This window comes from Osmerus eperlanus, chromosome 11 (assembly GCF_963692335.1).
Source record: "Osmerus eperlanus chromosome 11, fOsmEpe2.1, whole genome shotgun sequence".
In the NCBI taxonomy this organism is placed as follows: Eukaryota; Metazoa; Chordata; class Actinopteri; order Osmeriformes; family Osmeridae; genus Osmerus; species Osmerus eperlanus.
In genome coordinates this window covers 5127357-5155356 of record NC_085028.1, presented here as the reverse complement: position 1 = coordinate 5155356, position 28000 = coordinate 5127357, and the positions used below count along the sequence as shown (strand labels likewise).

Sequence of the window (28000 nt, the reverse complement as noted above, 5' to 3'; positions counted from 1 at the left end):
CACTGATATAGACTGCATAGGGATAGGATGTAAGTCACCAGAGTGTGTATGTTTGTCTTCTAAAGATCAGCCAATGCAGCAGCGCCATTGTAGGCTACAGCAGGGCTTAAAAACATGATAGGAGCCTATGGACAGACGCGCGCTGGGGCGGTGGACAGGCCAGATGACCTGCTGAATCGGTTGACGGCATGGGTTACTGCTACTCTGTTTTTAGTGATACTTCAAACATTTAATTTAATAAAATATCTGCATCTATACATTTGTCATCGTGGGTATTCAAAATAGACAACAATGGATCGTGTGAAAAGCTCCATGCAGCAAGTACCGAACGCAATTCCTAAAGCTTTGATCCGACGGACCACTGGTGCTGCCAACAGTTTGGAAGTTGAAAAGGAGAACTTTGAGCGCAGCCAGGTAGGCACTGACATTGGAAGGGAATTCATGTTTGTGGTGTAGTCTACCATGAAGTTAGTTCTATTACGATTGTGTATTATAAAGTAGGCCTTGTGATGTCTTTGCACTCATGAAACGCGGTGTCGATTCTTCTCGTATAAGACAAACTATCAGCAGATAGGCTTCAAATGGTATAATAATTAATTCGTTTGCTGCACAATTAAATATAGGCTGGACCAGTGACAGTAACAGATATCTGCCCAACCATTCAGCCGCCCTAGTTAGACACAAATCTGTGCAACAAAAGAGCTGGTGAAATGTGGGTCAGTTAAGCGAGCAGATTTATGTATTTAGAAATAATTCAGATGATAGAATCGTAGGTTTCAGAGGACGAAATGCGTTGTGTCTGAAATATCCATTTGTACTGTCATGTATTGACCTGCAGTAAAAGGCTTTTAGATACTAGTGGGAGGTACGTTAGAAAATGGCCTGAGTTCTAAGTGATGGGTTCAGGAAAGTGCTACTGGAATACAGGGTGCGTGAAAGCTGGGTGGCTCCGTGTTAGCTTTTTTCTGTAGGAGAGGAGTCTTTTTGAAGGCTTCCTCACTGATATTGTCACGTTTGCACAATAATAAAAGATTCCATGAATCTTAGATGTTGTCATACTCTACATGACTTGAGACATGAAGGTATAAGAGAAGACTGCTCGCATTGATAGGCCTACTTCCTGTCTGGTGGGCTGTTCCTGTCTTCCCAGACCAGAAAGGAATTAAAGTAGGTCAGATAAATCAAGCCTGGCTAGATTTTCCTTCTGGAAGGTGTGCAGCAGAGCGTTTACAACCTGCCTTTTACGTCTACATTTGCTGCTAAATGCAGAGAGACAAAGCTCACCCCTCACTGTGTACTTACGGTGCAGGACAAGTTTGTCTGTCCAGGTTCAGAGCACCCCTCCACTGGGTCATGTGTGTGTGTGTGTGTGTGTGTCAGGCCTGCTCACTAAGTCAGTCTCCAGAGATCCTGCTTTCAGTAGGTGTGTTGGGTCACTACTCATTAACATCATGAGTTTCTTGTGTAAGATCTTTGTGCATTTATGATAATTATTTTAGTAGTATCACTGATTTGGTATCACTGTCTGATTTGGATCTTTAACTGTAAAGATAGCTGTATATGGTGAAAGAATCAATGAAACCAGTCTGTGGTTTACAGGGATCAGGGGGAGTTAATCTGATCTGATCTGTTGTGCCCTGAGCTGCCTAAATCTGCTGCCTTTCACCTCTGAGAGAAACTACCAGCTTGTCTGTGTGCTTATAGACCTCTACCTGGTTCCTCTATTCAGGCATAAGCACTCCACTAGCAGCTACATCTGTTCTATAGATTTTACAATACAGAGAAATGTGCATTGATAGCACTGAATGTTCATTGAACAAGGCTGTCGACTGAACACGGTTTTTATGTGAACTAGTATGTACCAGAGTTCCTATTTGAGAAAGTTGCATAAACAACAAGGGTGTGTTCAAACCCCTATTTGTCCACAGGGTTATAAAAATAGTTTGCCTGGGCCTAGATAACACACTGTTTATGTGTAATTACATGTTACATATTATGGTTTGGTAATTCCCTCTTTGATTAACAGTTAAGAGGATTTATTTTTATTATTTACTGTGTTGCGCTTGTTTTTCACTCAGTCTCTTGACATCAATTAACTTGTATAAAGATTTGTTTGGAAAAGAATGCCAAACAAACTAATAACATACTCTTAGATTTCATGCTCTCAAGAGACTTGTGTTTTTATGTGATTGCAACGCATGAATTAAAGACTACTTTTATGGCCAGAAAACAGAATATCTTTAACTATGACAGCGTGTCTGGACAGTTATCTGGAAGGAAACAACAATACAAACATAGCTTTAGTTACACCCAGTCCAAGGATGCAAGTCCCATACTGGGGTGTTTATTGTGGGATACAGAGTGCCTCCACAACTCAGCCACATGTCTTGCATAATTAAGACCTTAAATTTAGACTCAGAGAGCCCATCTGCCAGTCTCCAGCCCTCCTTCCCATGCTGTTGCAGGCAGGCTAGGTGTGTGTCTCTGGTCCTGTGTTAATTGGTGCTGCCCCCCAGCCTGTGTCCCCTGTAGTCCTGCAGTGCCCTGGCAGCTGTGGAATTTTGGGGAGGAGCATGGGCTGTGTCCCCCGGGCACAAGCAGTACATAACAGGGTGGACCCAAACTAGGACTCTAATCCCCCCCCCCCCTCTGTCTCTGTCCAACTCCATAACTGTGCATTGCTGTTCTCCTCATCCATTTTAGACCCTCTTCTAACATCAAACCTTGTGATTATCATCACCAAATAACAGCCACAAAAGATGAATAGCCAAATGAATGAGACACACACTCACACACACTCACACACAGGGAGGCCGTGCAAATGGGGTGGCCAATAAAAGCAGTGAGGCAGCAGAAACAGCAGGCACTGGCTTGTGGACTCTCTGCACTGGCTATGGATTAGTCCTGTACATGAGTAGCAACTCATTCAGCTAATGTGCAACAATGAGGACATAATGATTTAGGATTTTAACCATGACAAATACCATACTGTTGGAGTTCAAAAGTACATTTTACATTTTAGAACTTCTGTAATTTCAGACTGATTTATGACTTCCAGAGAATTACGGATATGGATATTGAACTGTCATCACTAGCTTGATTGAATAGAAAGTTATGAGGAAGTGGCTTAAAGTCCACTGTCTGTGTTTCATTTTGCATGGCTTTGTTCTAATCATTGTACAAGGCCATGTACTCCGACTGTTACGGTGTGGTACAGAGTGGACCCAAACGCAGCACAGATACAAGTAGGGGTTTCATTGGATGTAGTCCTGAGTTCTGGTCTGGTTAGATGAATCAGCGGGTCAGCAGGCAGACAGGGACTGGGTTCTCGGATGATGATCCTGGGCACAAAGAAAACTGGTTACAAAAGGCAAACGAATCAAGCAATGCTTGAGGGTCAAAAGCGCATACTACCACAGTAGCTGTGACAACGATCTGACGAGGAGTGATTGGAAAGCCGGGTTGAAGTAGGCAGGATGATGAGGTAATGGGCGGCAGGTGTGTAGAGTTTTGGCAGGATAATCCAGGTGAACCAGCAGGGGGTGTAAAAGGGACAGGAACCAGGCCGTGGCCGCAACACCGACCAGCAAGGGGAGGGCGGGGAGGGGGTGTGGGTAGTTAGAAATGATTCTCAGACCTTATGTTCTGGGCCTAGCAGCACCTATATGGAGGCTGTGGGGCAGAGAGACATGTGAGAAAATGTTGCTAGTCCATCGAGCTGTGTTTAGTGGACCCATGCAGTACCAGGAAGTGGAAGGACTCTGTGAAAAGAGCTGGCATTGTCTGTAGAGAGATTGTTTGTTTTGAGCATCCAGTATGTCAGCAGGATAATAAGTCACTGATTGATTACTGTTACTCAGTTCAAATTCATCAGCTTATGATGTATACATACTATAGAAACGTTATAAGCACAGCTTATGATGTATACATACTATAGAAACGTTATAAGCACAGTTTCACAATCAGTGAGCCCTCTGCTTCCAACTCATAGCTGGCCAATTATTTGTCTCGAGTTACACATAAGGCCCACTTTAAGGCTTATAAGAGCCATTCAGTTTTGTTTTTGCTCGACACATTAATTGGAGTAAAATAATCTGTCTATTTTCTATATTTCAAATGTATAATAGCCTACTGGATATTTCGAAGGAAAAACGCATTAAATTACATGTCTGTGGGAGACTAGCGTCTAAACGTGCCAAAAGGTGTCAACGTGCGTTGACCTGAAGACTGCATCCAGCCGAGGATAAGGGTTAAAAGTCGTGTTTCTGTGTCTGTCGTTTCAATATCAAGTCGGTTGTGGTTTCTGCTGTGCCTCAGAGAAAAACCAGATGGGGGCACCATTGACAACAATTTGCCATCATGAGGCAAGCCACTTCCCATCATCTGTAACCTACAGGCTACGTAAATTGACTAACCGACACGTTAGGTAAACAGATGGGTAGGCAAGATGGGTTGTTTGTAGGATATTGTATTTGTAAGGTTTCTGTAGGCTAGCCTACTAAAGTCTAGCCTATCATTCAGATCTGATAATAAAAATACTATAATTAGTTTGTTTTTATCTCACGATCAGCAATAAATTGTATTAGACCACTAAACATGGGCTAAATATAGCCCACATTTGGTCAGCAATTTAACCAACTACTGAATAACACGTAAACGGCAGATTGTCACAGTAGCCTACAACGAGCGTTGGACGCTCTGATATGTCTTTGTGTTCTGTCTATTGAGTGTTGGCTGTTTTGTTTTGTTCTGTTACTTGTGTGTTGTAGAGGTATCCTACTATTTTAGTTAGAGTTTGGGCGGGGGTTGTGCCTTCCCCCTCCGCAGCCATTGTCTGACTTTTGAGAGCGCGCAGTTTTGCACTAAATAAGCTTCAGCTTCACACATCAGTCAACACACAGGCTACATAGGCAAACAAAAAGGGATACAATGTGCGACTATAAAAAAGAAAAACATTTGACTTTTTGGAGTAGCCTGGCGTGGCCTATCTTTTCTATATATTTCAGTTCCGCGTCTCGCTAGTCAGATACAGTGTAGACCTCACGAACTGAGCACGTAGGACCAGTAGATATCCTACGAGAACCAACACGAAAGGAATTGGCGAGGATTTGATACCAAATCTGGACACATGTTGAGCTAACAGCCCATTTTAACACTCCACTGAAAGCGATTCCTTCTTTCCGTTACAGCCATACTGACGAAGGTTTTTTTTTGTTACCAGCGACCGAGTCGCTTTGGTTTTATACAAACCCGCTACATTTCCCGGGGACAACCATGGATATCGGTAAAATGGTAGGTTTTCAGACGTCCTTTGCAGCAAACATAATGGAAAAGTGCAACAGCTATACAATATGCATATCGGTGTAGGAGGAATGTGGGTACAAATTGCATTTTTTCCAGGGCTGTAATTTATCTAATAAAGAGGCTATTGACAAATGTTTTTGAGTTAACATCACAATACATGAAACAAGATAGACACGATTAAATCAACAGCTTAGGTTAGGTCGGCGCCCGCGTCTCTTCCTTTACACAATCTGGTGCCAATTATCGAGCATATGGTTATTGGGAAGTGTGAGCATTAACTCAAGTAACTACAAAGGAAGGTGTGTAAGGTAAATAGTAAGTAATATGTGGGCTATATTGTTTTTATATTAGTTCTGTCAGACGGATGAATTATTGCATTTTAAAGTAAGTTGGTGTAGCAGCCCATCATCATGTTGTTGGCCAAGCTTCTGGGCAGTAGGCTAATGCTTTTCTACCCAGTTAGTGAATTTCGAAATATTGCAAACGCATAGTATCGTCATTGTTTGCTGTGTATTACATAGGTTTGTAAATGTATAATAGGCTAACAACACTGTGGACACGGTTTGAGTTTTGAGCAGCAGGTGGGCCGAACATCTGCCCCAAAACGGTGTCTACTGTAGGCTACTTAGCTCTCTCGGAGATGTGAAAAAGCTGTTTGATTGTGCTGCCTGGCACACGCATTTGGTAATTTGTCCTAAGAGCCAAAGTATGAAAATTCTTGCATAATAGGCTACTTTAAAATAGCCTTGCAGGTTTTCAAGACAGGAAAAGGCTACTCCTTGTCCCGACAGTAGGCATTATGCCTACTTATTCCTATGTTCAGTGGATGGACATGATCAGGAGACTAGGCGGCAGATGTGTTTTTACGACTTCTTTATGACAACAACAGCTCTTCAGGAAGGTCTGCTCGTCACATTAAGCTTATTGTTTTTTTAGAAGGCCTTTCCCAAACAGGAATCTACTTAAAGCCGTCCTGTTCAATGGCTTGTAAACTGGCCATGGGCTCTTAAGGTTTTATTAGCATAGTCTTTTGGCCTGTCCCCTAGAGCCCACTCCATGGTCAGCGAGTCTTTTCAACCACCTGCTGACCTCCAGCCCAACCACATGAACAAAGGCTACTGCTGGTCTGAGGTTCCAGGCTTTGACCAGGCGCGTTTGGATGCTTATTACAATGGACTCTTCAAAGACCTCATCATTCCCCGAAGCAGCTGTTTCCCTTCACCCAGAATGTACATCATCCTGAATGCATTGTGCAGGTTATTTCTTCCTTCCTTTGAAGTTGTTTCCCTGTTTGAGTTGTCTGGATGTTGCCTGTTTGTGATAGTTCAGGTCTCGCTCAGGAAGATGGACCAGGATTAAAAGATTGCCGTTTCCTAGCCTGGCTCTTTTAGAGGTGTAGAGTGAGTGTTCCATAAAAGCGGATGTGTAAGTCAGATGTGAGTACATTTCTAAAATAGTCCTTAACCAAGCAGCACAGAGGGTCCTTTCTAGCAGCGCGACCTTTAGAGAAGCGTGATGTTGAACCTGAAGAAACAAACTGGCTAACTGTTTCCATTTGAAGACTTTGGACTTGTAGATGTGGTGCCTTGAGTAATAATAGCAGAGTTGGTATTGTGTTTGAGCTGTTTGGTCACAGATGTATGATGCAAAGAGAGCTTTTGAGGAAGTGGGAAGTACTTTTAGTACTTAGAAGTATCCTTACAAGAGCAGAACGGGGGGGCGTACTAAGTGATATGTAAGCCTGTAATTCTCCGATGGTGAAGCTAGGCGTTTTCAGCTTAGCGCTAAGGGCACCTGGAGGAAGTGGTTCATGTGAATGAGAGAGCAGGAGCTGGGCCGGAGAGGTAGAGTTGCCTGGTTACAAAGCTGAGGGGGAAGAAGGGCGGAGCTGGGCAAATTTCAGCAGGCAGGAAATGGGCAGGACGGGGTATGCCAAGACAGGAAGCCTGACTGAGTGCCCCCCCCCCGCCCCCAGTCATGTCCAAGTGACCCACCACCAAAGTACCTCGGCATACATAGCAGGCACATTCATAGCCAGCCACGCGTGTTTCCTGTTTCCATTCCTCCCACCGTCCTCCATGTTTACCCATTCCTATGTAGGATGGCAAGTCCCAGCCCAGCACCTTCACCATGACTGTCCCCTTGTGTGACAGCAGCACCACAGACACAACTTGTCGCCTCGGATATAAATGTGTTATTTAGATGCGTAACTGAAATCAAATGTGCAAATCCTTGGAGAAATGAAACTGTGTGGAATCTAGTGAGAGACTTGGCAAGGAGAGAACAGGGAGGTGTATGTTGTGTGAGTTCAACAGGCCGTCATCTGAAGCACTGCTTATGACCACATCATCAGCAGTGTTGGACATCGACCTCTGCTCTAATGACTCAACCATAATGTCATGTCAGGAGAGCTACGCCTTAACCCCCTGGGGAACTTGAGCTTCATTTGGAAAGAAAACGATTCATTGATATTGTAACAGGAAAAAAACATCCGTATGAATTTCAAGAAATGGGGCATTAGTCAGATGTTAGTGTGAAACATTTCCAAAAACTAGGCCTAGCCAACGAAATATGCCTCAACAATGATTATATTGCTGAATCATTACAAATTCTCCGTATGCCTTTAAGTCGCTGGCCATGCCGGCCCTGTTGTAGACAGTAGAGCCGGGAGCAGCATATCAATGCAGACTGTAGTCGTTCCCCTGAATGAGTCTGTTGAGCGTGCGTGTTCGGAGCAGGCCAGCTGGGAGAAGACGGGTCTATCTCCCGCCCTCTCTCCCTCCTCGCCTCTTCCCCACTTATTCTCACCTCGAATTGGATTTGATCAAGCGGTCATCATTTCACTTCGTCATAAGGTCCATGCTGAGAGGAGCTAGGCGGCCGCTGATTCCAGTGAGCAGCAGCAGCAGCCACTGCCAGGACACCTGGGCAGCTGGCTTCCCCATTCGTACGCACCGCACAGTCTCACAGCGGATTGGGTCGTTCCTGTGTGGGAACGGGCTTGCACAAGTGCTCGGTCTTGCGATGGTTCCATGGCGTTCAGATTGCTTCACGAAACAATTTTGACTGAAACGTTGGGATGTGATACCAGGTGTTGTGGCAGGCCAACTTCCTGGGCTGGGGTTGCACACCTCCATCCTGCTGGGGGACTCTCATCTGGGAACAGTGACACCTAAAGATGGCCGCTCGTTCTCTGGCACTTGTCATGGCTTGAACGTACGCACACTAGCAACGTCAGAAGGCTGAATGGCAGCAAGTTTGCTAGCAGCCGCTACACACACTGCGTGATGTGACAGCGCATCCATCCCCATGCATAGTTAACCCCTCGTCGCTTGGCTCGCAGGCACGAGGAGGATCGAATGGCTCCTCAGTAGCAGGACTACGAGTCAAGCCCAGATTCATGGGTGGAGTTGAATTGAAACCAGGGCTGGTGTTGTGAGGCCACAGGCCAGCATGACATTCCAACTCCCTCTGCCTCCTCTCCCTTCTCCTCCGTCTGAGAAGGCACAGCTGTGACTTAATTAGACAGGCGGTACGAAAATCGATCTTGTCGATACAATGCCTGTCTTTGTCACCTTGAGCTGTTGGTATGTTATTTAAATTAGGGAGGGCCCGACAAAAATTCTTGCACCGTTGACTGTTTGTCAAAGACCAAACTGTAAAACCAAGGCTGAAGGCCTATATGGACTGCCTGGAATGTCTTCAGTGTTTTCAGTCTTGGCCTCTCAACTATGCCAAGTGCAGTGGACATTCCTGTTCATGCCGCGCTCAGCATGTTGTTCTCTTGTGTATGAAACGTACTCTCTTACTGCAGGAGATTTTCGCTGGTCCCCTTCCTGTCCCAGGCTCTCATGGAGGACTTGGGACATCTGGGGGAAGTGAGATTATTAAGCGAGCCTGTCCCCTCCTGACCCCAGTTGTTCACCTCAGGCTCCGTATCACTGCTCCTCATCACAGTGGACGTGTGAGACGGCACATCACATGCCTACCTTCTTTTTGAAAGCTCTGGGAGGAGGGGCCGGGGGGAAAAGGAAGCATTCCAGGAATTGTGTTTGATGGATATGGGGTTGAGCAACATGGATAAAATGAACGGTTTGCAGATTCACCGCTGGAATAATTTTTTGGAAACGGTCTGATTCTAAATCAACGGGTTTGTGATCAAAGGAGGACTTAGTAATGTTCTATAGCTAATGAAAATCTACAACAAAATGTTATACATCTGAGTTACTGAGAGAGTCTTGTATCTGTGTACAAGAAGCCCTGCTCCTGTCTGTTGGACTGCCTTAGCCCGTCTGTGGTGACACACACACACCCACACCACCACCACCAAACAAGGGACCCCTCTAGCACCCCCCCCCCCTTTCTGTGGGACTGCCTCAGCCTTTCTGGGGTGACCCCCTCACACAACCAAACAAGGAGCCTCTCTGGGCTCTCTTCTCACGAGGCTGCGCCTCTGAATATCAACAAGCAGCCGAACCTCCCACCGCAGATCCTGGCTGCACTACCGTCCATTTTTAAGGCTATCTGTTGTCATTTCAGTGGAATATCTTTGGTCCTGGATTAGACCTGCTCTGAATAGGCTCTGTTCTGTTTCCTCCACAGGCGGTGAGCATCAACAAGGCAATCAACATACAGGAAGTGGCCGTCAAAGAGAAGCATGCCAGGAATATCCTTTTGTAGTTGTGCGTGTACGTGCGTATTTAATGTCTACACATCTTAAGCTCTCCAGTGTGCCGTTATGACATGGCTGTCTCCTGTCCGTTATTTCCTTGACTGACTCTCTCACCCTGTATCTTGGGGACCCACCATGAAAAGGGGGCCCATACGTTCTGGGCAGCAGTCAACCGTCTGCCCCTGTCCAGCAACGCAGTGCTCTGCTGGAAGTTCTGCCACGTCTTCCACAAGCTCCTGCGAGACGGACATCCTAACGTGAGTATCGGACCCAGAAAGCCCTCCTACCAAGTACTGTGTTACCCAGAACCTCCAGGTCTGTAGACTCGCTGGATGCTATCGGACCACCAGACTGCGGTCCAGCGAGTCTACAGACCTGGAGGTTCTTGGTAACACAGTACGTTGTTACGCTGCGGTTACGGTGTTCAGTAAATTTGTTCTGTCAACATCTATCCATTGGTGGATACACACTCTGGTGTTCTGTAACACTCCCCCCCCCCCCCCCCCGGTAGCTGGCTTCCCCACAGGCAGTCCTCTAACTGGGCTCCTGCTGAGATTGAGCGTGCTAACATGAGTGTTTAGTTGGCTGTAGCTGCCATTGTTTTCCATTCTGTCTTTCTCCTCTCTCTCCTCTCCTCTTATTCTCCTCACCATTTTCTCGTTTCCCCCCCATCCGTCCCTGCAGGTGATAAAGGACTCCATGAGGAACAAATCCGACCTCAGTGATATGAGCAGGATGTGGGTAAGCGACAACAGAGCACACTCGCGGTTGCGGTCGTCGCGGCCGTGCCCACAGGTCTCATCGCAGCTTGGTGTCTTCTCGCCAGCCTGCTGTCCAGATGCTGGAGCGTGAAGCTGTCAGGCTCGTGAGCACGCACAGGCCCGGAGCCCTGCCAGACACAACGCTGCTGTGTGACATCAGGACTGACAATGGCATTAGCTGGGTCACCTCTTTGTGAGCCAAGGGGTTTTAGCCAGCTGTGTTTCCACCGAGGTCACAGATTGACTGCAGATCAAGCAAATTAAAATCCCCCCCGGACTGTATGATGCTTTAGATAAAAGTGTGCTAAAAATTTAATTATTCAGATTGTTAGCGATTCCACCAACTAACAGTGTACTTACAAGAACAGGTCTCACTTTGTGCTCCGCCCTTCCTGTTGTGACATCACGTACTCACAGAGCTGAAAAAGCAGAAGTGTGGACTTGTTGACCTCGCCGAGAGCGTTTTCTTAAACGTCAGAGTATATTCCCCAGCTACCTGATCTAGGTCTAGATCTCCTCCTAACCCTGTCTCACACTCCTTCTCTCTTCCACCCTTCTTCCCTCTGCCCCCAGGGTCACCTGAGTGAAGGATATGGAAAGCTGTGCAGTATCTACCTTAAGCTGCTCATCACCAAGATGGAGTTCCACATCAAAGTGAGTATGCTGGCCCGTCGAGTCGCCTGGTGTCCTCCATCTCTCACCATCTCTTCCAGTCCTCACTAGTCTAGACCCAGGATGCTGGGACACTAACAGCCTGCATTCAAGTGTGTTTTATAGACTAGTGGGCTTACTAAGATGGACTGGGAAGTGGGTGTGCATTCCTCCTGTTTCTGAGCAGTGAGGCCTACTGAGCACCCCAGCGCTCATCTCATATTCTCCTGTCCCCCAGAATCCCCGTTTCCCAGGCAACCTTCAGATGTCCAACCGACAGCTCGACGAGGCAGGAGAGAGCGACGTCAATAACTTGTGAGTGCGTCTTTGTCCTGTGAGCGCCCGGCGCAGGGGCTTCCTCACAGGACCGGTGTACTAATGTAGTTCAGGGCCCTGCTACGAAGGGTACACAGAGAAAACAAGATGTCGGTTTCAGAATGTTACTATCACTGAAGTTAGTCTCTAAATCTGAATCTCTCCCCAAGCCTGTCTGTGTTTGTGTTCACCCCCGAGTGTGTGTGTGTGTGGTTCCCTCCAGCTTCCAGTTGACGGTGGAGATGTTTGATTACCTGGAGTGTGAGCTCAACCTGTTCCTGAACGGTAGGCCACTCTCAAACACTCCCATCATTGAGCCCTAAGGACTGGGCCTTGGTGACTGTTGCTGGGCGGGGGCTGGGGAGTGGGACTGGCTGCACAGGAAACCACAGGGACTGGGAGGGGGGGGGGGGGGGGAGGACGAGGAGGAGGGGGACATGGAAAAGTGATGTAATGCGATAGAAAAATAGTTTGTTGTTGTGATTACTGTCAGTTATGACTTGGCAGAAGTGTGAGAGCCTCTTTGTGACAGGTGTGTGTGTGTGTTTACTCCACCCAGTATTCAGCTCTCTGGACATGTCTCGGTCAGTGTCCGTGACGGCTGCAGGCCAGTGTCGGCTGGCTCCCCTCATCCAGGTGATCCTGGACAGCAGCCACCTGTACGACTACACTGTCAAGCTGCTCTTCAAGCTGCACTCCTGTGAGTGGCTCCCTCTGCTGGTCACACAGCATGCTGACACCCAGCCACCACACAGCTACAGACACAAACACTGTAATAGACACACTCAAAAGTTATAAAAACTGCAATCAATACACTTCAGAATCTTCCAGGTCAGTTGGTTACTGAGTGTGTTTGTGTCTGTCTCTCTCTCTCTCTCTCTCTCTCTCTCTCTGTCTCTCTGTCTCTCTGTCTCTCTGTCTCTCTCTCTCTCTCTCTCTCTCTCTCTCTCTCTCTCTCTCTCTCTCTCTCTCTCTCTCGGTCCTCCTCCCAGGCCTTCCAGCCGACACCCTCCAGGGCCACAGAGACCGCTTCCAGGAGCAGTTTAAAAAGTGAGACTTGTGTCTCTGGTGGACATGGGAGATCCCAGGGTTATTGGGAGGAGTGTGTTGTTGAGTGGCCAACCACCCTTAAGATGGGTCGTCTCCGTCTAGGGAGGGAGAGTAGAGCCTGACTTGTACTCCAAGAATGCAGGTGGGAAAAAGGCGCGTGCGCAGTGACAACTAAGGAAACAACACGATTGAACAACAATGGGGAACACAGGGGAACGAGGGAACTATGAACGGTGCTAAAGACAAGTCGAAGCTGGGGTTCTTCCCCGTTCTCTCTCCCTGCTCCCCTGTCTCTCTCTCTAGCTGTCTCTATCACTCTAAATAAAGCAGGCAAAGGCCCCGCAAATATGTTTAAAATGAAAAGAATTACAGGTCCTAACTAAACCAACCAATACTACCAAGCTAGTACACTTGTTCCTAACCTGGTGTCTTGTGCGGTGGTCTTAGTAAAACACATGATTGGGTGGAAGCAGCTTCTTGCCCCAGCATGAAGAACCAACAGTGAACAGAAACCACCATATCATGTATGAGCGCAAAACTAATTCAAAACGATGCTAAGCTAAACTGTAAATATACTGTAACTATGGCAAACACTAAGCGACACAGAATGGCTGACACAAACACGGCTGACGAACAGGAGACAGGGTGTCGATGGGCATTGGTCGGGAGCAGTTGTGTTAATGATGATGAAGGAGCTAGACCAGCCAATCACAGACGGGACAGCTGAATGTATGAATGAGAGTGCGGGTGGTGAAACGGAAGACAACACACAACAATGCGAACACAAGACACATTACATACAGTGTAAACCCCCACACACGTACACATGTGGCTATAGCAGCCAGGTATAATGTAGATGTGCGTGTTCCTCCTTGCCAGGTTGAAGAGTCTGTTTTATCGCTCCAGCAACCTGCAATACTTCAAGCGTCTGATCCAGATCCCACAGCTACCTGAGGTGAGTCACTCACCGTCTGTCCTCCCCAACATCTTCTAAAGTCTCCCTGTCAACTGAAATAACTCCCTCTGCTAATGAGGTGGCGGCCATCTGAAAGGCTGAGAAACCGTCCACCAGCACCTTCTGACGTTGTCAGACTAGGCTGTGGAACATTCCGCCGAGGCTGCCATTTAAAGGGCTCCTGTCATCACTCTCCTTGCTTCCTCCTTCCTGTCAGAATCCTCCAAACTTCCTGCGAGCGTCGGCGCTGTCGGAGCACATCAGCCCCGTGGTGGTGATCCCTGCCGAGGCGTCGTCCCCGGAGACGGAGCACATGGTGGAGACGGAGGACCTGGTGGACACAGACATCCCCGTCCAGGTAGCGCCAAATCATTTTTAGGATGCCTCTCTTTCTAATCTCTGTGAGCTGTTGATGATAACATATGCACATTTCATGCGACCGTGACCCGTAGAATAATTGAGAATCGTTGAGAAAGCATTTCTGTGCTGCTTTGGTACTGCTGTGTCTTCAAAAGGAGGCTCTGAATGTTGTCTTTATGGCCCCAGGCTGCTGTGGAGACCCAGTTCGACGACCTGTTCGGCAACTCGGCTGCTACCGACCCCTTCAACTTCAACAGCCAGAACGGCCTGCGCAAGGATGACAAGTGAGGCCCGACCTCGTGCTGTTTTCCTCCGACGTGCTCCTCCTTTCTCCCCAGCAGGGTGGGCGGCGAGGCTGCTGGGAAGGCGTCTAGAGCCTGTTTTCAACTTTCATTGCCATTCATGACGGTACTGGCACAGGTGTGTCTAGACTGTGGTGTGTTTAGATGTGTGTTGTGTGTCTCCTTCAGGGACCGTGTGATTGAGCAGCTGACCAGGGAGATCCAGGCCTTGAAGGAGGAGCTGGAGTCCTTCAAACTGGAGGTAAGAAGGGAGGAAGGAGAGGGAGGAGAGAGAGGGAGGAAAGAGAGAGAGGGAGGAAAGAGAGGGAGGGAGGAGAGAGAGGGAGGGAGGAGAGAGAGGGAGGAGTGGGGGGGAGGAAAGAGAGGGAGGGAGGAGAGAGAGGGAGGAGTGGGAGGGAGGAAAGAGAGGGAGGGAGGAGAGAGAGGGAGGGAAGAGAGAGAGGGAGGAGTGGGAGGGAGGAGAGGGAGGGAGGAGAGAGAGGGAGGAGTGTGAGGGAGGAGAGAGAGAGAGGAGAGAGAGAGGGAGGAGAGAGAGGGAGGAGAGAGAGGGCGGAGAGAGAGGGAGGAGTGTGAGGGAGGAGAGGGAGATAGGAGAGGGAGGGAGGAGAGAGGGAGTAGTGGGAGGGAGGAGAGATAGGGAGGAGAGAGAGAGGGAGGAAGGAGAGAGAGGGAGGAGAGGGAGGGAGGAGAGAAAGGGAGGGAGGAGAGAGAGAGGGAGGGAGGAGAGAGAGAGAGGGAGGAGAGAGAGGGAGGGAGGAGAGAGGGAGGAGAGGGAGGGAGGAGAGAACCCGAGGGTCATTCAAACTGGAGGTGTGTTGCAGGAAGAGGGAAGGAAAGAAGCAGGCCGTGGGTGTGAATGTGCACTTGAAACACTAAAATAGAAACTTCTGAAATGCATAGTCACGTGTTTTTCTGAGCGTGTCGCGCCCCCTCCTCCACCAGAGCGGCAGGCTGTGCCAGGCGCTGCGCGGGCGCGTCAGCGAGCTGGAGGCGGAGCTGGCGGAGCAGAGCCACCTGAGGATGCAGGCCCTGGGGGAGAGCGAGTTCCTGCGGGCCGAGCTGGAGGACCTGCGCCGGGTCAGGGAGGACACGGAGAAGGAGCAGCGCAGCCTGACGGAGATCGAGAGTGAGCGTTCGGCCCATCTCCCCCTCTGCCGTTCACACCTACTGGAGGTGTGGACCGGTCTTCAGGCCGGTTCACAGGAAGGAATGAAGTCTTACTGTTCACTTGATTTGGAAGGGAGAAGCCAGTTTGACACTGTGTCTTTGTGCACGTGTGTGTGTGTGTGCCAGGGAAGGCCCAAGCTAACGAGCAGCGCTACACCAAGCTGAAGGAGAAGTACAGCGAGCTGGTGCAGAGTCACGCCGACCTGCTGAGGAAGGTACCGCACAGCTCTCTCCATCTCTCCACACAAACACACCCCGCCTCTCCCCCCCGCCGTCCCCCGGCCAAGCAGCACCTCCCGCCACGCTGTGCCGTGTGTCCCGCGTGTGTGATGGTTGTCCGTGTGGCCCGTGCAGAACGCGGAGGTGACCCGGCAGATGACGGTGGCGCAGGCGGCGCAGGACGAGGTGGAGGCCGTGCGGAGGGAGATGCAGGAGAAGGTGAAGGCCACTCAGGAGGCGGCCGACAAACAGGTGAGGGAGAGACGCACCTGCGGGTCTCACGGGCCTCCCCTCTGCCTGGGGGGGTTTGGTCTGTCAGTCGCTCTCTCCCTCCTAATGCCCCCCCCCATGTCTCCCTCTCTCTCTCTGTCCCTCTCTCTCTATCTCTCTCTCTCTCTCTCTCTCTGTCTCCCTGCTGTCCTCCTTCCATCCCACCCTGCAGGAGCTGGATCAGGTGCAGCAGCTTCAGGAGTTGCAGAGAGAGCTGCTGTCCAGCAGAGCAGAGCTGGACGGCCTCAGGGACACAGTCACCTCCTCCCAACAGGTGGCTCACCCGCTCCTTAACCCCCGACCAACCACCTAACACCCTCTCACCCCTGACCAACCACCTAACACCCTCTCACCCCCGACCAACCACCTAACACCCTCTCACCCCCGACCAACCACCTAACACCCTCTCACCCCCTACCAACCACTTAACACCCTCTCACCCCCGACCAACCACCTAAAACCCTCTCACCCCCGACCAACCACCTAACACCCTCTCACCCCCGACCAACCACCTAACACCCTCTCACCCCCTACCAACCACCTAACACCCTCTCACCCCCGACCAACCACCTAACACCCTCTCACCCCCGACCAACCACCTAACACCCTCTCACCCCCGACCAACCACTGAACACCCTCTCACCCCCTACCAACCACTGAACACCCTCTCACCCCCTACCAACCACCTAACACCCTCTCACCCCCGACCAACCACCTAACACCCTCTCACCCCCGACCAACCACCTAACACCCTCTCACCCCCTACCAACCACCTAACACCCTCTCACCCCCTACCAACCACCTAACACCCTCTCACCCCCTACCAACCACCTAACACCCTCTCACCTCTTCCATCCTATCCATCTTTATGCTCATCCTCATCCACTCTCGACTTCATGTGTCCAGCATGCCTCTCTCTCTGTCTCCCCACACAGTGTTCTTCTGCAGTGAAGCTCAGTAGAGTTGTAGATGCACAGGTGCATCAGACTTGCATCCCTCTGCGATGCAGACATGTGGGCGAGGAGTGGTTGACAGGAAAATTACCATCCGCCACCCGTCGCCAATCGCTCTCCCTCTCCTGTCTCGCTGTTTCTCCAATCTCATGCTCTGCCCTCACTCCCCCCCCCCTTCCCAACACCTCCCCCTTCTTTCTCACATTGCCGCTCTCTCTCTCTCTCCCTCTAAAACCTCCTGTTGCCCACACAGCCCGTCACCTGACCATGCCTCTCTCCCTCCTCTCCCTCTCTGCCAGTCGAGCGAGGAGCTAGCCTCTCAGTTGTCCGGCCTGGAGGCACAGAAGGCGGAGCTCGCGCAGACGCTGTCCGAGAAAGAGGAGGAGCTTACCGGCCTGGGGGAACAGCTGGAGCACGTTCAGAGCGTGCTGACCAATGAGAGGGAGAGCGGCGTGAAGGCGGCCGAGGTCCTGCAGAACCAGCTGAACGAGAAGGTGCTGTTGTTGTTCTACTGACGAGCCTGTCGGTTTTAGGCAAGCCGGCGCTGGTTTCGGTGCCTCGAAACTGAACTGAATAAAAGACCTACCTGTGTAGGTCAGCCCGTGTGTGTTTTAAAGGCAGCTTTTCAGTGCAGTGTCAGTCGCGGCCGGTGTGTGTGTGTCGTTGCTAAAGCCCTCTCCCCCCCCCTCTCTCTCTCTCGCTCTCTCCTCTGTGTGTGTCTCTCTCTCCTCTGTGTGTCTCTCTCTCTCTGTCTCTCTCTCTCCTCTGTGTGTCTCTCTCTCTCCTCTGTGTGTCTCTCTCTCTCTCCTCTGTGTGTGTCTCTCTCCCTCTCTCTCTCTCTGTGTCTCTCCCTCTCTCTCTGTGTAGGAGAGCAGGGAGCAGGTTCTGGAGAGCCAGCTGCTGGCCACGCGCTGGGCCGCCCTGCAGGGGGCTGTGGAGGAGGCCGAGAGGATCGTCCAGGACTCCCTGACCCAGATAGACGACCCGGCGCACATCAGCTGCACAAGCTCTGCAGGTCAGACACACTGTGGGGCGGATCTATGCCTTCCATCCAATCCGTCAGTCAATCAAATCTGTGTTGTCCCCGGAGGGCAGTCGCGGTGCAGCATAAACAACAAAACACAAACACACTGTACCTACAAACACACTAGAAACCATTAGCAAAAGCAAACATCAAGTTTACAAAGTAACAAAAAGTACAGTCAAGTTAAATCACAAAGTGCAACAACCAGAAGGAGGAGGGATATAGTTTGTGTTGATGGCAGCTGTTGCCCCTAGTAACGCAGGAGCCTGGATCTCTGTAGCCCCTGAGCCCAGGGACCGTGTTGCACACCTTGGTTGTGCATCAGTTGATTTAGGGCTGTGGTGGTCATCTGAATTCCCTATATTTTGTCCACACCATAAAACATGTAGCTCTGAACCTGCAGCATGTCTTTTCTCTGCAGACTACCTGGCGTCCAGGTGTCAGGCCTCCCTGGTCTGTGTGGATAGACTTCACTCTGCCAGAGACGTGTACCTAGCGGACCACACTGGTGAGATGAGCTCCCAGTGCCCTCCCACCCCATCTCTCTCTCTTTCTCTCTCTCTCTCTCTCTCTCTCTCTCTCTCTCTCTCTCTCTCTCTCTCTCTCTCTCTCTCTCTCCCACCCACCCACCCCCCCCCCCCCCCCCAAGTACGTCTTCCTCATTCTCAGTTCCATCTCTGTAACGGTACAAGGCCAGACTCTGCCCGGCTAGTGTGTGCTGACCCCGTGTCTCCCTGTGGCTCTGCAGGGGTGTCTGAGCTGGTGCGCGCCCTCACCCAGCTGGCTCACCTGGTGGGGGACACCATCGTCCAGGGCAGCGCCACCTCACACATGGTGCCGGTGGAGCAGGCGGACGGTAAGGGAGGTCTCCACTGCTGACACACCCTGCTCCTTCAGACCAGCAACACAGTCAGGCCTGGTCTGACTACCAGACCCTCCCATGGGCCACACACACTGGTCCACACACACTGTTCCTTACACACTGGTCCACACACACTGGTCCATACACACTGGGCCATACATACTGGTCCACACATACTGGTCCATAGATACTGGCCCATACATACTGGTCCATAAATACTGGTCTATACACACTGGTCCCTACACACTGGTCCATACCCACTGGTCCCTACATACTGGTCTATTCCCACTGGTCCACACATACTGGTCCTTACACACTGGTCCATACCCACTGGTCCATACATACTGGTCCACACACATTGGTCCACACACACTGGTCCATACACACTGGTCAGTTTACACACACTGGTCTACACAGAATACGATTCACTCAGTATGTGAGTATGTGTTTACAGGCATGTGCATACAATCAGCCTTAGCTCTGTGTGTGCATGTTCCTGTCTGGCTACACCCTCTGTGAGTGTCCCTGTTTCTATCCCCTGACCGTGTGTGTGTATGTGTGTGTGTGTATCCCGGCCCCTGTGCATGTGTGTTATTCCCCTAGAACTATGTGAATGTCTGAGCCCAGACCCTGTTTGCCCGTGTCCCTATATCTGCTCTGACCTTTGACCCTGTCCTTGTGGTCCAGCCCTGTCGGACAGTGTGAAGGCGTGCGGGGCGGAGACCCTGGCCTTGCTGGGTCAGTTGAAACAGGAGGACAGCCTGGCCGCTGCAGACAGCACCACCCTGAGGGGAGCGCTGGGCGCCATCTTAGCCACCGCTGAAGTGAGGCTCTCACTTCATATAAACCCCCCCAAAAACCTTATTTCTGTTGTTGTTGTTATTATTCATATGATAATTTCTGCGTGATGTCGTCTGAACATGTGAGGGGTTAAGGTTTGAAGGCGTGACATGGGTGTGACCGTGCCTGTCTCCCCGGTGTGTAGACGCTGCGTCCTAAGGGTCTGGAGCTGCAGCAGGGGGAGCTGGGAGACCTGGTGGAGCAGGAGATGGCCGCCACCTCGGCCGCTGTGGAGTCGGCCGCCGCCAGGATTGAGGTTTGTCCGTCCGTCTAGACACCCTGGTCTGTTTCCCCCGTCCGTCTAGACACCCTGGTCTGTTTCCCCCGTCCGTCTAGACACCCTGGTCTGTTTCCCCCGTCCGTCTAGACACCCTGGTCTGTTTCCCCCGTCCGTCTAGACACCCTGGTCTGTTTCCCCCGTCCGTCTAGACACCCTGGTCTGTTTCCCCCGTCCGTCTAGACACCCTGGTCTGTTTCCCCCGTCCGTCTAGACACCCTGGTCTGTTTCCCCCGTCCGTCTAGACACCCTGGTCTGTTTCCCCCGTCCGTCTAGACACCCTGGTCTGTTTCCCCCGTCCGTCTAGACACCCTGGTCTGTTTCCCCCGTCCGTCTAGACACCCTGGTCTGTTTCCCCGTCCGTCTAGACACCCTGGTCTGTTTCCCCCGTCTGTCACGGTGCCCGGTGTCTCTGTCAGCCGGGTCCACTGTAAATAATCCACTGTCACCAACACCAAACACCTCGGGGTCTTGTTGACAGGCTTTGTATCTTATCGACAGGAAATGCTCAACAAGTCCCGTGCGGTGGACAGCGGGATTAAGATGGAGGTTAATGAGAAGTGAGTGTTATGACTGGCAGGCTTGCGGTTTGTGACCGCAGAATGTAATCGGAAACTCCACCTATGAAATGTGAGCTTGGACCCAGAATGCTCTTTGTCGCCCCCCGCAGGATCCTGGCGTCCTGTACAGAACTGATGCAGGCCATCAAGGTGCTCGTGCTGTCTTCCAAAGATCTGCAGAGGGACATTGTGGAAAGCGGCAGGGTGAGCACACACATGCACATGCACACACTGGTGATGAACCAGGTTAGATTACAACGTCCCCCGGTGTGTCTGGAGGGATATAAGAATGTGTTCCCTGGTGAGTGGTAAGGTGGGCACTGTCCCAAATGCTGGGAATGTAGAAATACACCAGCACAGACTTCTTTTAGACAATTTCTCCACTTTGGTAGAAGCGGAAGCAAATGTTTGTCAGTTTGAAACCCTGCTTTGAGAACACTTCATTGAAACCTTCAATGCAGGCAACTATCTCAAAAATAAGAAACAGCACTCAGAATTCTCATTTAAACTTCAACCCTTTACTCCAGCTTAAGTCGGATTGACAGTGGTTTCATAAAAGAAACCAAGGTGGAATTCCCACCTCGCCAAAGGTGATTGGCTGGAACAGGATAGCTGGAACATAATTGGCAGGAAAATAGCAGACCGCTCCAAAATAAGTAAACGACATTCCACTGGCACTGAGCTGTCTGTGTTGCTAAACAACTCTCAGAGGGCCTCATTAGCTTACACAACATGTTTAAGGGGGACAAAACGTACCTCAGAAACTAATCTTACCTATTGTACTTTTGAGCTGACCCAGGCATAACTAGTACAGAACATAACTCAAACACATGTGTTCCCTCTTGTCTCCACCAGGGGGCAGCCTCCATGAAGGAGTTCTATGTCAAGAACTCGCGCTGGACGGAAGGCCTCATCTCAGCTTCTAAAGCTGTGGGCTGGGGAGCCACAGTGATGGTGTAAGTAGACTTTACCGTCCTGTGCTGTGGCTCGGTGAGCTGTGGTTCTGTCGGGGCTGTGTGTAAGCCGTGTCGAGGCTGGGTTGTAGCTGTGTTGGGGTCGTGCGGTAACGCCGTGGTGACGGCGCTGCTGTGGTTGTGTCTCAGGGACGCCGCAGACCTAGTGGTGCAGGGGAAGGGGAAGTACGAGGAGCTGATGGTGTGTTCCCACGAGATAGCGGCCAGCACCGCTCAGCTGGTGGCTGCGTCCAAAGTAAGATGGAGTCCCAAACGCAAGTCGAATGCGCATCTCTCCGACCCGCAAAATGCCTAACGACTCCCCCCTTTCCTCCCGCACCCCTCCTCCAGGTGAAGGCAGACAAGGACAGCACCAACCTGGTGCGTCTGCAGCGGGCGTCCCGGGGGGTGACCCAGGCTACCGCGGGGGTGGTCGCCTCCACCAAGTCTGGGAAGTCCCAGATCGAGGAGAAGGGTGAGCGGGCCTGTGTTGACACATGGCGGAGCAGTGATGCAGCCAGCGTAGACTTGACTCGCAAACCCTGTTAGAAACAGCCTTTCAGAAAACCACCACAAGCAGGCGATAGGCTTTCAGCAACGAGAGAGAGATAGGGAGATTCCCAGACCGCAGATAGATCTGACCACTAGGGCGGGACCTCCAGAACAATGCCCTACAGTGCTTCCCAGACGCTTCCTCTGTCATCTGATCATTCGGAGGCCACGCCATTGACAATATTGTGACGTCAGTCCACGCGGTTCTTGCATGTTTACGGAAAGTGTACACTGCCCTTAAGGGGCTGGTGATGATGTGTTTCTCCCTCCAGACACCATGGACTTCTCCAGCATGACCCTCACCCAGATCAAACGCCAGGAGATGGACTCCCAGGTAGGACACGGCACTCATTCACACACGTACGTGTGTGTGTGTTGGTGTGTTTCACAGGTGTGTACTGCAGAAGGAGCTAGCGTGTGTGTATCAACAGTGTGTGTGTGTTCAGGTCCAGGTTCTGGAGCTGGAGACGAAGTTGCAGAGGGAGAGAGAGCGTCTGGGAGAGCTGAGGAAGAAGCACTACGAGCTGGCGGGCGTAGCTGAGGGCTGGGGGGAGGAGGAGGGTGAGTGAGACAGCAGGTGTGTCTGTGTGTGGGGGGGGGGTTATCTTCCAGCATGTTAAACTCCCTCTTTCTCTCCCCCCCCCCCCCCTTAGGTACAGGTTAAGACCCACAGCCGTTGGTCACCTGACCTGAATGCCGCCTCTTCTGCCTCTCCACATTTAAACACACTCTTCAGTTTTTCTCTTCATCGTAAAAAATTCAAGCCAAATAAAAAGGTGCTTTTCTAAATGCTCCTGCGTCAGTTTCCGGACGCTTCCACGAGGACAGTGTTGATAAGGGCCAGAGAAGGGGCACGGTGATTGACAGCTCCAGACCTGTCTGTGTAGCGGGGCCGATGGCCTGACGATCCATTCTGATTTATTTATTGAATTTTCCCCACGATTCCAAAAGGGAGCACCCTGTGTCACCAAGCAGGACCCGGGAGCACAAGTTCTTCATTAGACGTCCCAGGATGCACTGCACAAGGGCCCGTCCCTTCGCCAGAGGGAGACATGTTTATAACCGTGACGGCGGCCCTTCAAGAACCCTCCTTCAAACTGTGTCTTCTGTGTATCATAGATGGCATGCATGTCCTCTCCTTACGTTAGTGCTACGTTCTTTGTCGCAGCACCCACTTGTTGTGCTCTGGGCGTCAGTGAGAGCTCCAGTCTACTTTCACCCATGCCCCCACCACCCACCCCCCTTCCCCCAGCTCAAATGTCTTCGTTACTCTCTCACTGTGAGTTCCTTAACCCCTTTAACACAACATAAATACCTTTGCCTATATTCTTGCCTTCCCCTCTTGTGTTAATGACCATGACTGTTAGGTGAGGTGGCTGTTGACTGTCAGCCATGGGCTCTCCAACGAGCTCCCGTCTGTCCAGCTGCGTCGGCGTCCTTTCAGAATAAGAGTAGAGTGGAATTGCCTAACACGAGTGGAGTGAGTCTATAAATGGAGGAGTCTCCCTCTCCCAGACGGCTGTATATCACCGCCTCCTGTCCTCCACGTCACACCAGCTGTAGATCACTGTAGAGCTTCCATGGACTCACCAGATGCTCCTCCCCCCGAGCGCCCTCCGCAGGGTTTGGAACGGTCGGCCGGGGCGGCAGTAGAGGGCGGGGGGCGTCCCAGGGGCCGAGGGGGTGGGCTTCTGGAGGTCTGCTGTTTTATCCTGCGGTTTCAGCTGCCTGGTCAGTAGACCCGTGGGCTGCCTGCCTGGCCCCTTGACTGGGGCTCTGGCATCGGGGGAAGTAAGACACTCACACGTACATACAACCTCCCAGACCGTGACACTATGTAGCTGAACGCCTTTCATAATCAAACCCTGTCAACACTACCCATGCCTCGGGGGAGGGACGACTGGTGCGTTCCAGCCACCAGGCGGATCGCGGCGCTCCTTGGAGACCTGTTCCTCCCTCTTTTGTCTGTAGTTACAAATACAGTACGACTCAATTAAAGTTTCTGAAAAGTGTGAAATGCCTGTATATGAGTTGTAAAGTAAACCAGGAGTTAAACTGGTAGTATTTTTGGTACCCACCACAGAAACCTTGTTTGTGGGCCCTATTTTGCTATCGCAGAGCAATGAGACCCAAACCACATGATTAGAATGAAGGGCCGACCGCCTAAACAATAAATATGTCGAATTGACCTCAAATGGAGGTTAACGGTTCACAGAGAAAAGATGCAATGCAAGAAAATGCTTCAAAATGTTTGGTTGCAGCTCCCCCATGTGTAGGTGCTGCATATTTGAGGGCTTCGACGTTCTGCCCTGAAGAGGTGGGCCGTGTGCTTGTGTGTGTGAGGTTGTATTCCTCTTGTGTCTTAATGACCATTTTAGTTTGGACGCTTTGGCTGTGTTTTCTAAAGTTGTGACACTGGGTATTTAATGGTTTAGCAGTGTTCATCAGTGACTTCCTGAGTATTAACCTCTCACCTTGGGTTTGTGTCTGTAGTCCTACCAGCTCAGCCAGCCTTTCAACTGCCTCGCACTGTAGTCAAGGAAACAAGAAAATACTCAAATAACATTGAAATATGTCTTTGTATGATGATATACTAAAACTATGTATGTGGGGTTGTTTTATTTTTTCAGTTTTTAAATAAATATTTCGACTCATTCAAGTTATGGTCTTCCGCTTGATCTTGTGTTCAGCCTCCTTCTCAAAACATTGCTTCCATTAAAGCAAATGTTGAATGTATTTACCCAATGGCTTGGAAAATGTCATTTTAGGGAAGATTATGTTCTGTTGTGTCTTCCTTCATTGTCGTCCTGTTTTCGTACTTCCAGTGCATGGTGTCCAGGGTAAAGAGCATTAAGAAGAGTCCTCTTGGTTGGATGCCTCTGGCTAGTGGTTATTTGGGACTGGGGACAGGATTAATCCATAAGATTGAGTCATTTTAAATGTCGCAAGCTCCTACAGTTAGTGGTAGTACGATTACTTAATCCCATTTAGTTCATTGCTTCAATTCTGAGACAAAAGGACGAGAGGTGGTGGAGGGAGGGGTAGCATTCCTTCCAGTAACACTTTACACTGCAGCTACAGGGACTAATGGACTGTATTGATTTCTTGATACATTTCCATGATACCTGTCACATAAATCCATTGTTTCCAGGTATTGTTTTGGGGAATGGGATGTGCTCTGCAAATGTCATGTCTGTACTGAAGAGGAGAATCTAATATACAATATTTGATTTTGGGGTGAGTCAGGTGATACAATCTGACCAAAATGTGGGGATTACAGCAATGCCAAACTCACAAGTTCTATAAAGTCATGATGTAGTGCTGTAGTTGAGTTGTGTGTGTGCTCTGTGGAGTGCTGGGTCAGTGTTATGTATGTGCTGCAGGGAGATCTGGCTGTGTATTTTGCCTCTGCTGCATAGAGAGCTGATCTGTGCTGTGTGGAGTGCTGGTCTGTGCAGGGCATTAGGGAGGGGAGATTCCTGTCCCAGGAGATTCCTGTCCCAGAGAGAGGATGGGCTATTAATAGTTCCTGCAATAGGGAGCTGGTACTCCAGTAGGTCTCCTGGCAGCAGCCTCCCTGGGCACTGACTTAGACTAGTCTCTCTGGGCACTGACTTAGACTAGTCTCTCTGGGCACTGACTTAGACTAGTGTCTCTGGGCACTGACTTAGAACAGTCTCTCTGGGCACTGACTTAGACTACTCTCTCTGGCCAGCCCATGTTCTAAGACTAGTCTCTCTGGCCAGCCCATGTTCTAAGACTAGTCTCTCTGGCCAGTCCATGTTCTAAGACTAGTCTCTTTGGCCAGCCCATGTTCTAAGACTAGTCTCTCTGGCCAGCCCATGTTCTAAGACTAGTCTCTCTGACCAGCCCATGTTCTAAGACTACTCTTTCTGGCCAGCCCATGTTCTAAGACTAGTCTCTCTGGCCAGCCCATGTTCTAAGACTTGTCTCTCTGGCCAGTCCATGTTCTAAGACTAGTCTCCCTGGCCAGCCCATGTTCTAAGACTATTCTTGAAATGTCTGTCCCCCATTCAGATAACCACTTATCACTTCTGGGGAACTCTTTTGCTGTCACCAGGAAACTGTCGTGTTTTCTCCTACAATTATTTTATGCAGGCTATTATGTGTACATTTACAGTTAGCTAAGCCATTCATTTATGTGGCTCAGAGGGAATAGATTTCCCTCTGTGACAATCGGTAATATTAAATGTCAGGTTTGCATCTTTCTTGGTTCTGTAAATGAGGAAAACACTGAACCTGCCACACTGAGCATCTACAAGAATCAATCCTCTAGTCCTACAGAGTCAGTGTTGAGAGAGAGAAAGGGGACCTTTATTGTGAAGCCAAATGAATGTGTTCTCTGTCAGTGTGGAGATGGGTGTCAGCCATATGAACAATACACCGACATCACTCCGCCCGCCTCACTGGATGCCTTTGATTACGTTGTTTTTGCTTGTCTTGCACATTATGCTCCACTCTTCCCCATTTTAAGTGCCTGACGGAGACAAGAGGTCACTGGATCAGAAAAGACTCCTCTTTGGGCTGTGCTGTTTAAGTAAACAAACTGTTCTTCTTCGGGTCATGTTTCAACACCAGACACAAAGACAGAATGGCTCCTGTTTGTCTGATAGCTTTTGGTTGCTAGTCTGTCCCAAGCAAGTGCTGCATGGGAAGAAACCACGTTTCGGGAGTCAAATTGGAAACCCAAATAAAGGCATGGATCTTTACTAAGGGCACAGAAATGAGCTGGAGAGGGACACCTTTCACGTGCTGTCTGTATGAGCCCATGCAGTAGACTTGAAAAGATTCAGGGAAAGAAGGAGGTGAAACCATAGCTGGCATTGTGTATTGTTCCAGAGGCCCACGCAGTCTGTGTAGCTTGTCCTCAAGTGAGGCCAGGAAGACAGTAGGCGCTGTGCAAAGGCAGGATGCATGTCCTCATCTCCCTCTAGGTCATCTCAGGCCTGCTGCTCCAACGAATCGATGAGCTAATGAAGTGAACACAGTGATAACAATCTACAGACGTTCCACCTTTGATGTATTGATATGCTGTAGGACCAGCAGTGGTCCTGGTGAGTGTGATATGAATGTAGGCCTGAGCGAGTCCTGTGATGTGTGGTGCTGTCCTGGCTGTGGGGCGAGTCCTGTGATGTGTGGTGCTGTCCTGGCTGTGGGGCGAGTCCTGTGATGTGTGGTGCTGTCCTGTGATGTGTTGTGCTGTCCTGGCTGTGGGGCGAGTCCTGTGATGTGTGGTGCTGTCCTGGCTGTGGGGCGAGTCCTGTGATGTGTGGTGCTGTCCTGGCTGTGGGGCGAGTCCTGTGATGTGTGGTGCTGTCCTGTGATGTGTGGTGCTGTCCTGGCTGTGGGGCGAGTCCTGTGATGTGTGGTGCTGTCCTGTGATGTGTGGTGCTGTCCTGTGATGTGTGGTGCTGTCCTGGCTGTGGGGCGAGTCCTGTGATGTGTGGTGCTGTCCTGTGATGTGTGGTGCTGTCCTGGCTGTGGGAGCAAGTCCTGTGATGTGTGGTGCTGTCCTGTGATGTGTGGTGCTGTCCTGTGATGTGTGGTGCTGTCCTGTGATGTGTGGTGCTGTCCTGGCTGTGGGTTTAGACCCAGTCCAGATAGTGCTCGACACCCACAACCCTGCACCAGCCCACTGCTCTAGGAGAGCCGGGTTGCTAGGAGACCCAGTCCAATGCAAACACAGCACCATCTGCAGCAGTGATGTGCAGCCGGATGGCAGCAACGCCTTATCAACCTGGAACGCTCCCTGGAAAAAAAGAAAGCACTCCAGAGCGTGGAAAGTGGGAGGGGCCAGCTAGAGGACAGACAAACACACACATCACAGGTGTGATATGTAGCCCCTAATCCCCCCTCGACCCCCACCCTCAAAAGAAAGAGATATGGCCTTCGGATCATCCTTGTGTTTTAGATGGTGAAAGCAGCTGGTGGA

General features: G+C 50.4%; 1 protein-coding gene across 2 annotated transcripts; it reads left to right on the top strand.

Moving 5' to 3' along the window:
* The first annotated feature begins 1 nt into the window (after position 1).
* Positions 2-24706, top strand: hip1 (huntingtin interacting protein 1). 2 transcript variants are annotated; one of them, XM_062473855.1, is made up of 31 exons: positions 2-414; positions 9907-9970; positions 10091-10233; positions 10661-10717; positions 11311-11391; positions 11627-11703; positions 11927-11988; positions 12263-12403; positions 12696-12753; positions 13633-13708; positions 13926-14066; positions 14255-14352; positions 14539-14611; positions 15313-15496; positions 15664-15752; positions 15892-16008; positions 16199-16300; positions 17279-17473; positions 17847-17994; positions 18425-18511; positions 18752-18859; positions 19553-19689; positions 19851-19961; positions 20484-20542; positions 20653-20746; positions 21398-21498; positions 21646-21751; positions 21847-21970; positions 22320-22381; positions 22494-22608; positions 22701-24706. In XM_062473855.1, exons 1-31 carry the CDS (start codon positions 292-294, stop codon positions 22709-22711), a joined length of 3144 nt encoding a protein of 1047 aa, XP_062329839.1. In that variant the 5' UTR covers positions 2-291; the 3' UTR covers positions 22712-24706. The 2 variants fall into 2 exon arrangements, with proteins under 2 accessions (XP_062329839.1, XP_062329840.1); XM_062473856.1 differs by lacking the exon at positions 2-414 and adding an exon at positions 4886-5292.
* The last annotated feature ends 3294 nt before the right edge of the window (positions 24707-28000 follow it).

Coding starts and splice junctions, on each gene's coding strand:
- hip1 (XM_062473855.1), top strand. CDS start 292: ATGGATCGTGTGAAAAGCTCCATGCAGCAAGTACCGAACGCAATTCCT. Junction 12,754..13,632: donor TTCCAGGAGCAGTTTAAAAA/GTGAGACTTGTG, acceptor CCTCCTTGCCAG/GTTGAAGAGTCTGTTTTATC. Junction 21,752..21,846: donor AGCTGGTGGCTGCGTCCAAA/GTAAGATGGAGT, acceptor CCCCTCCTCCAG/GTGAAGGCAGACAAGGACAG.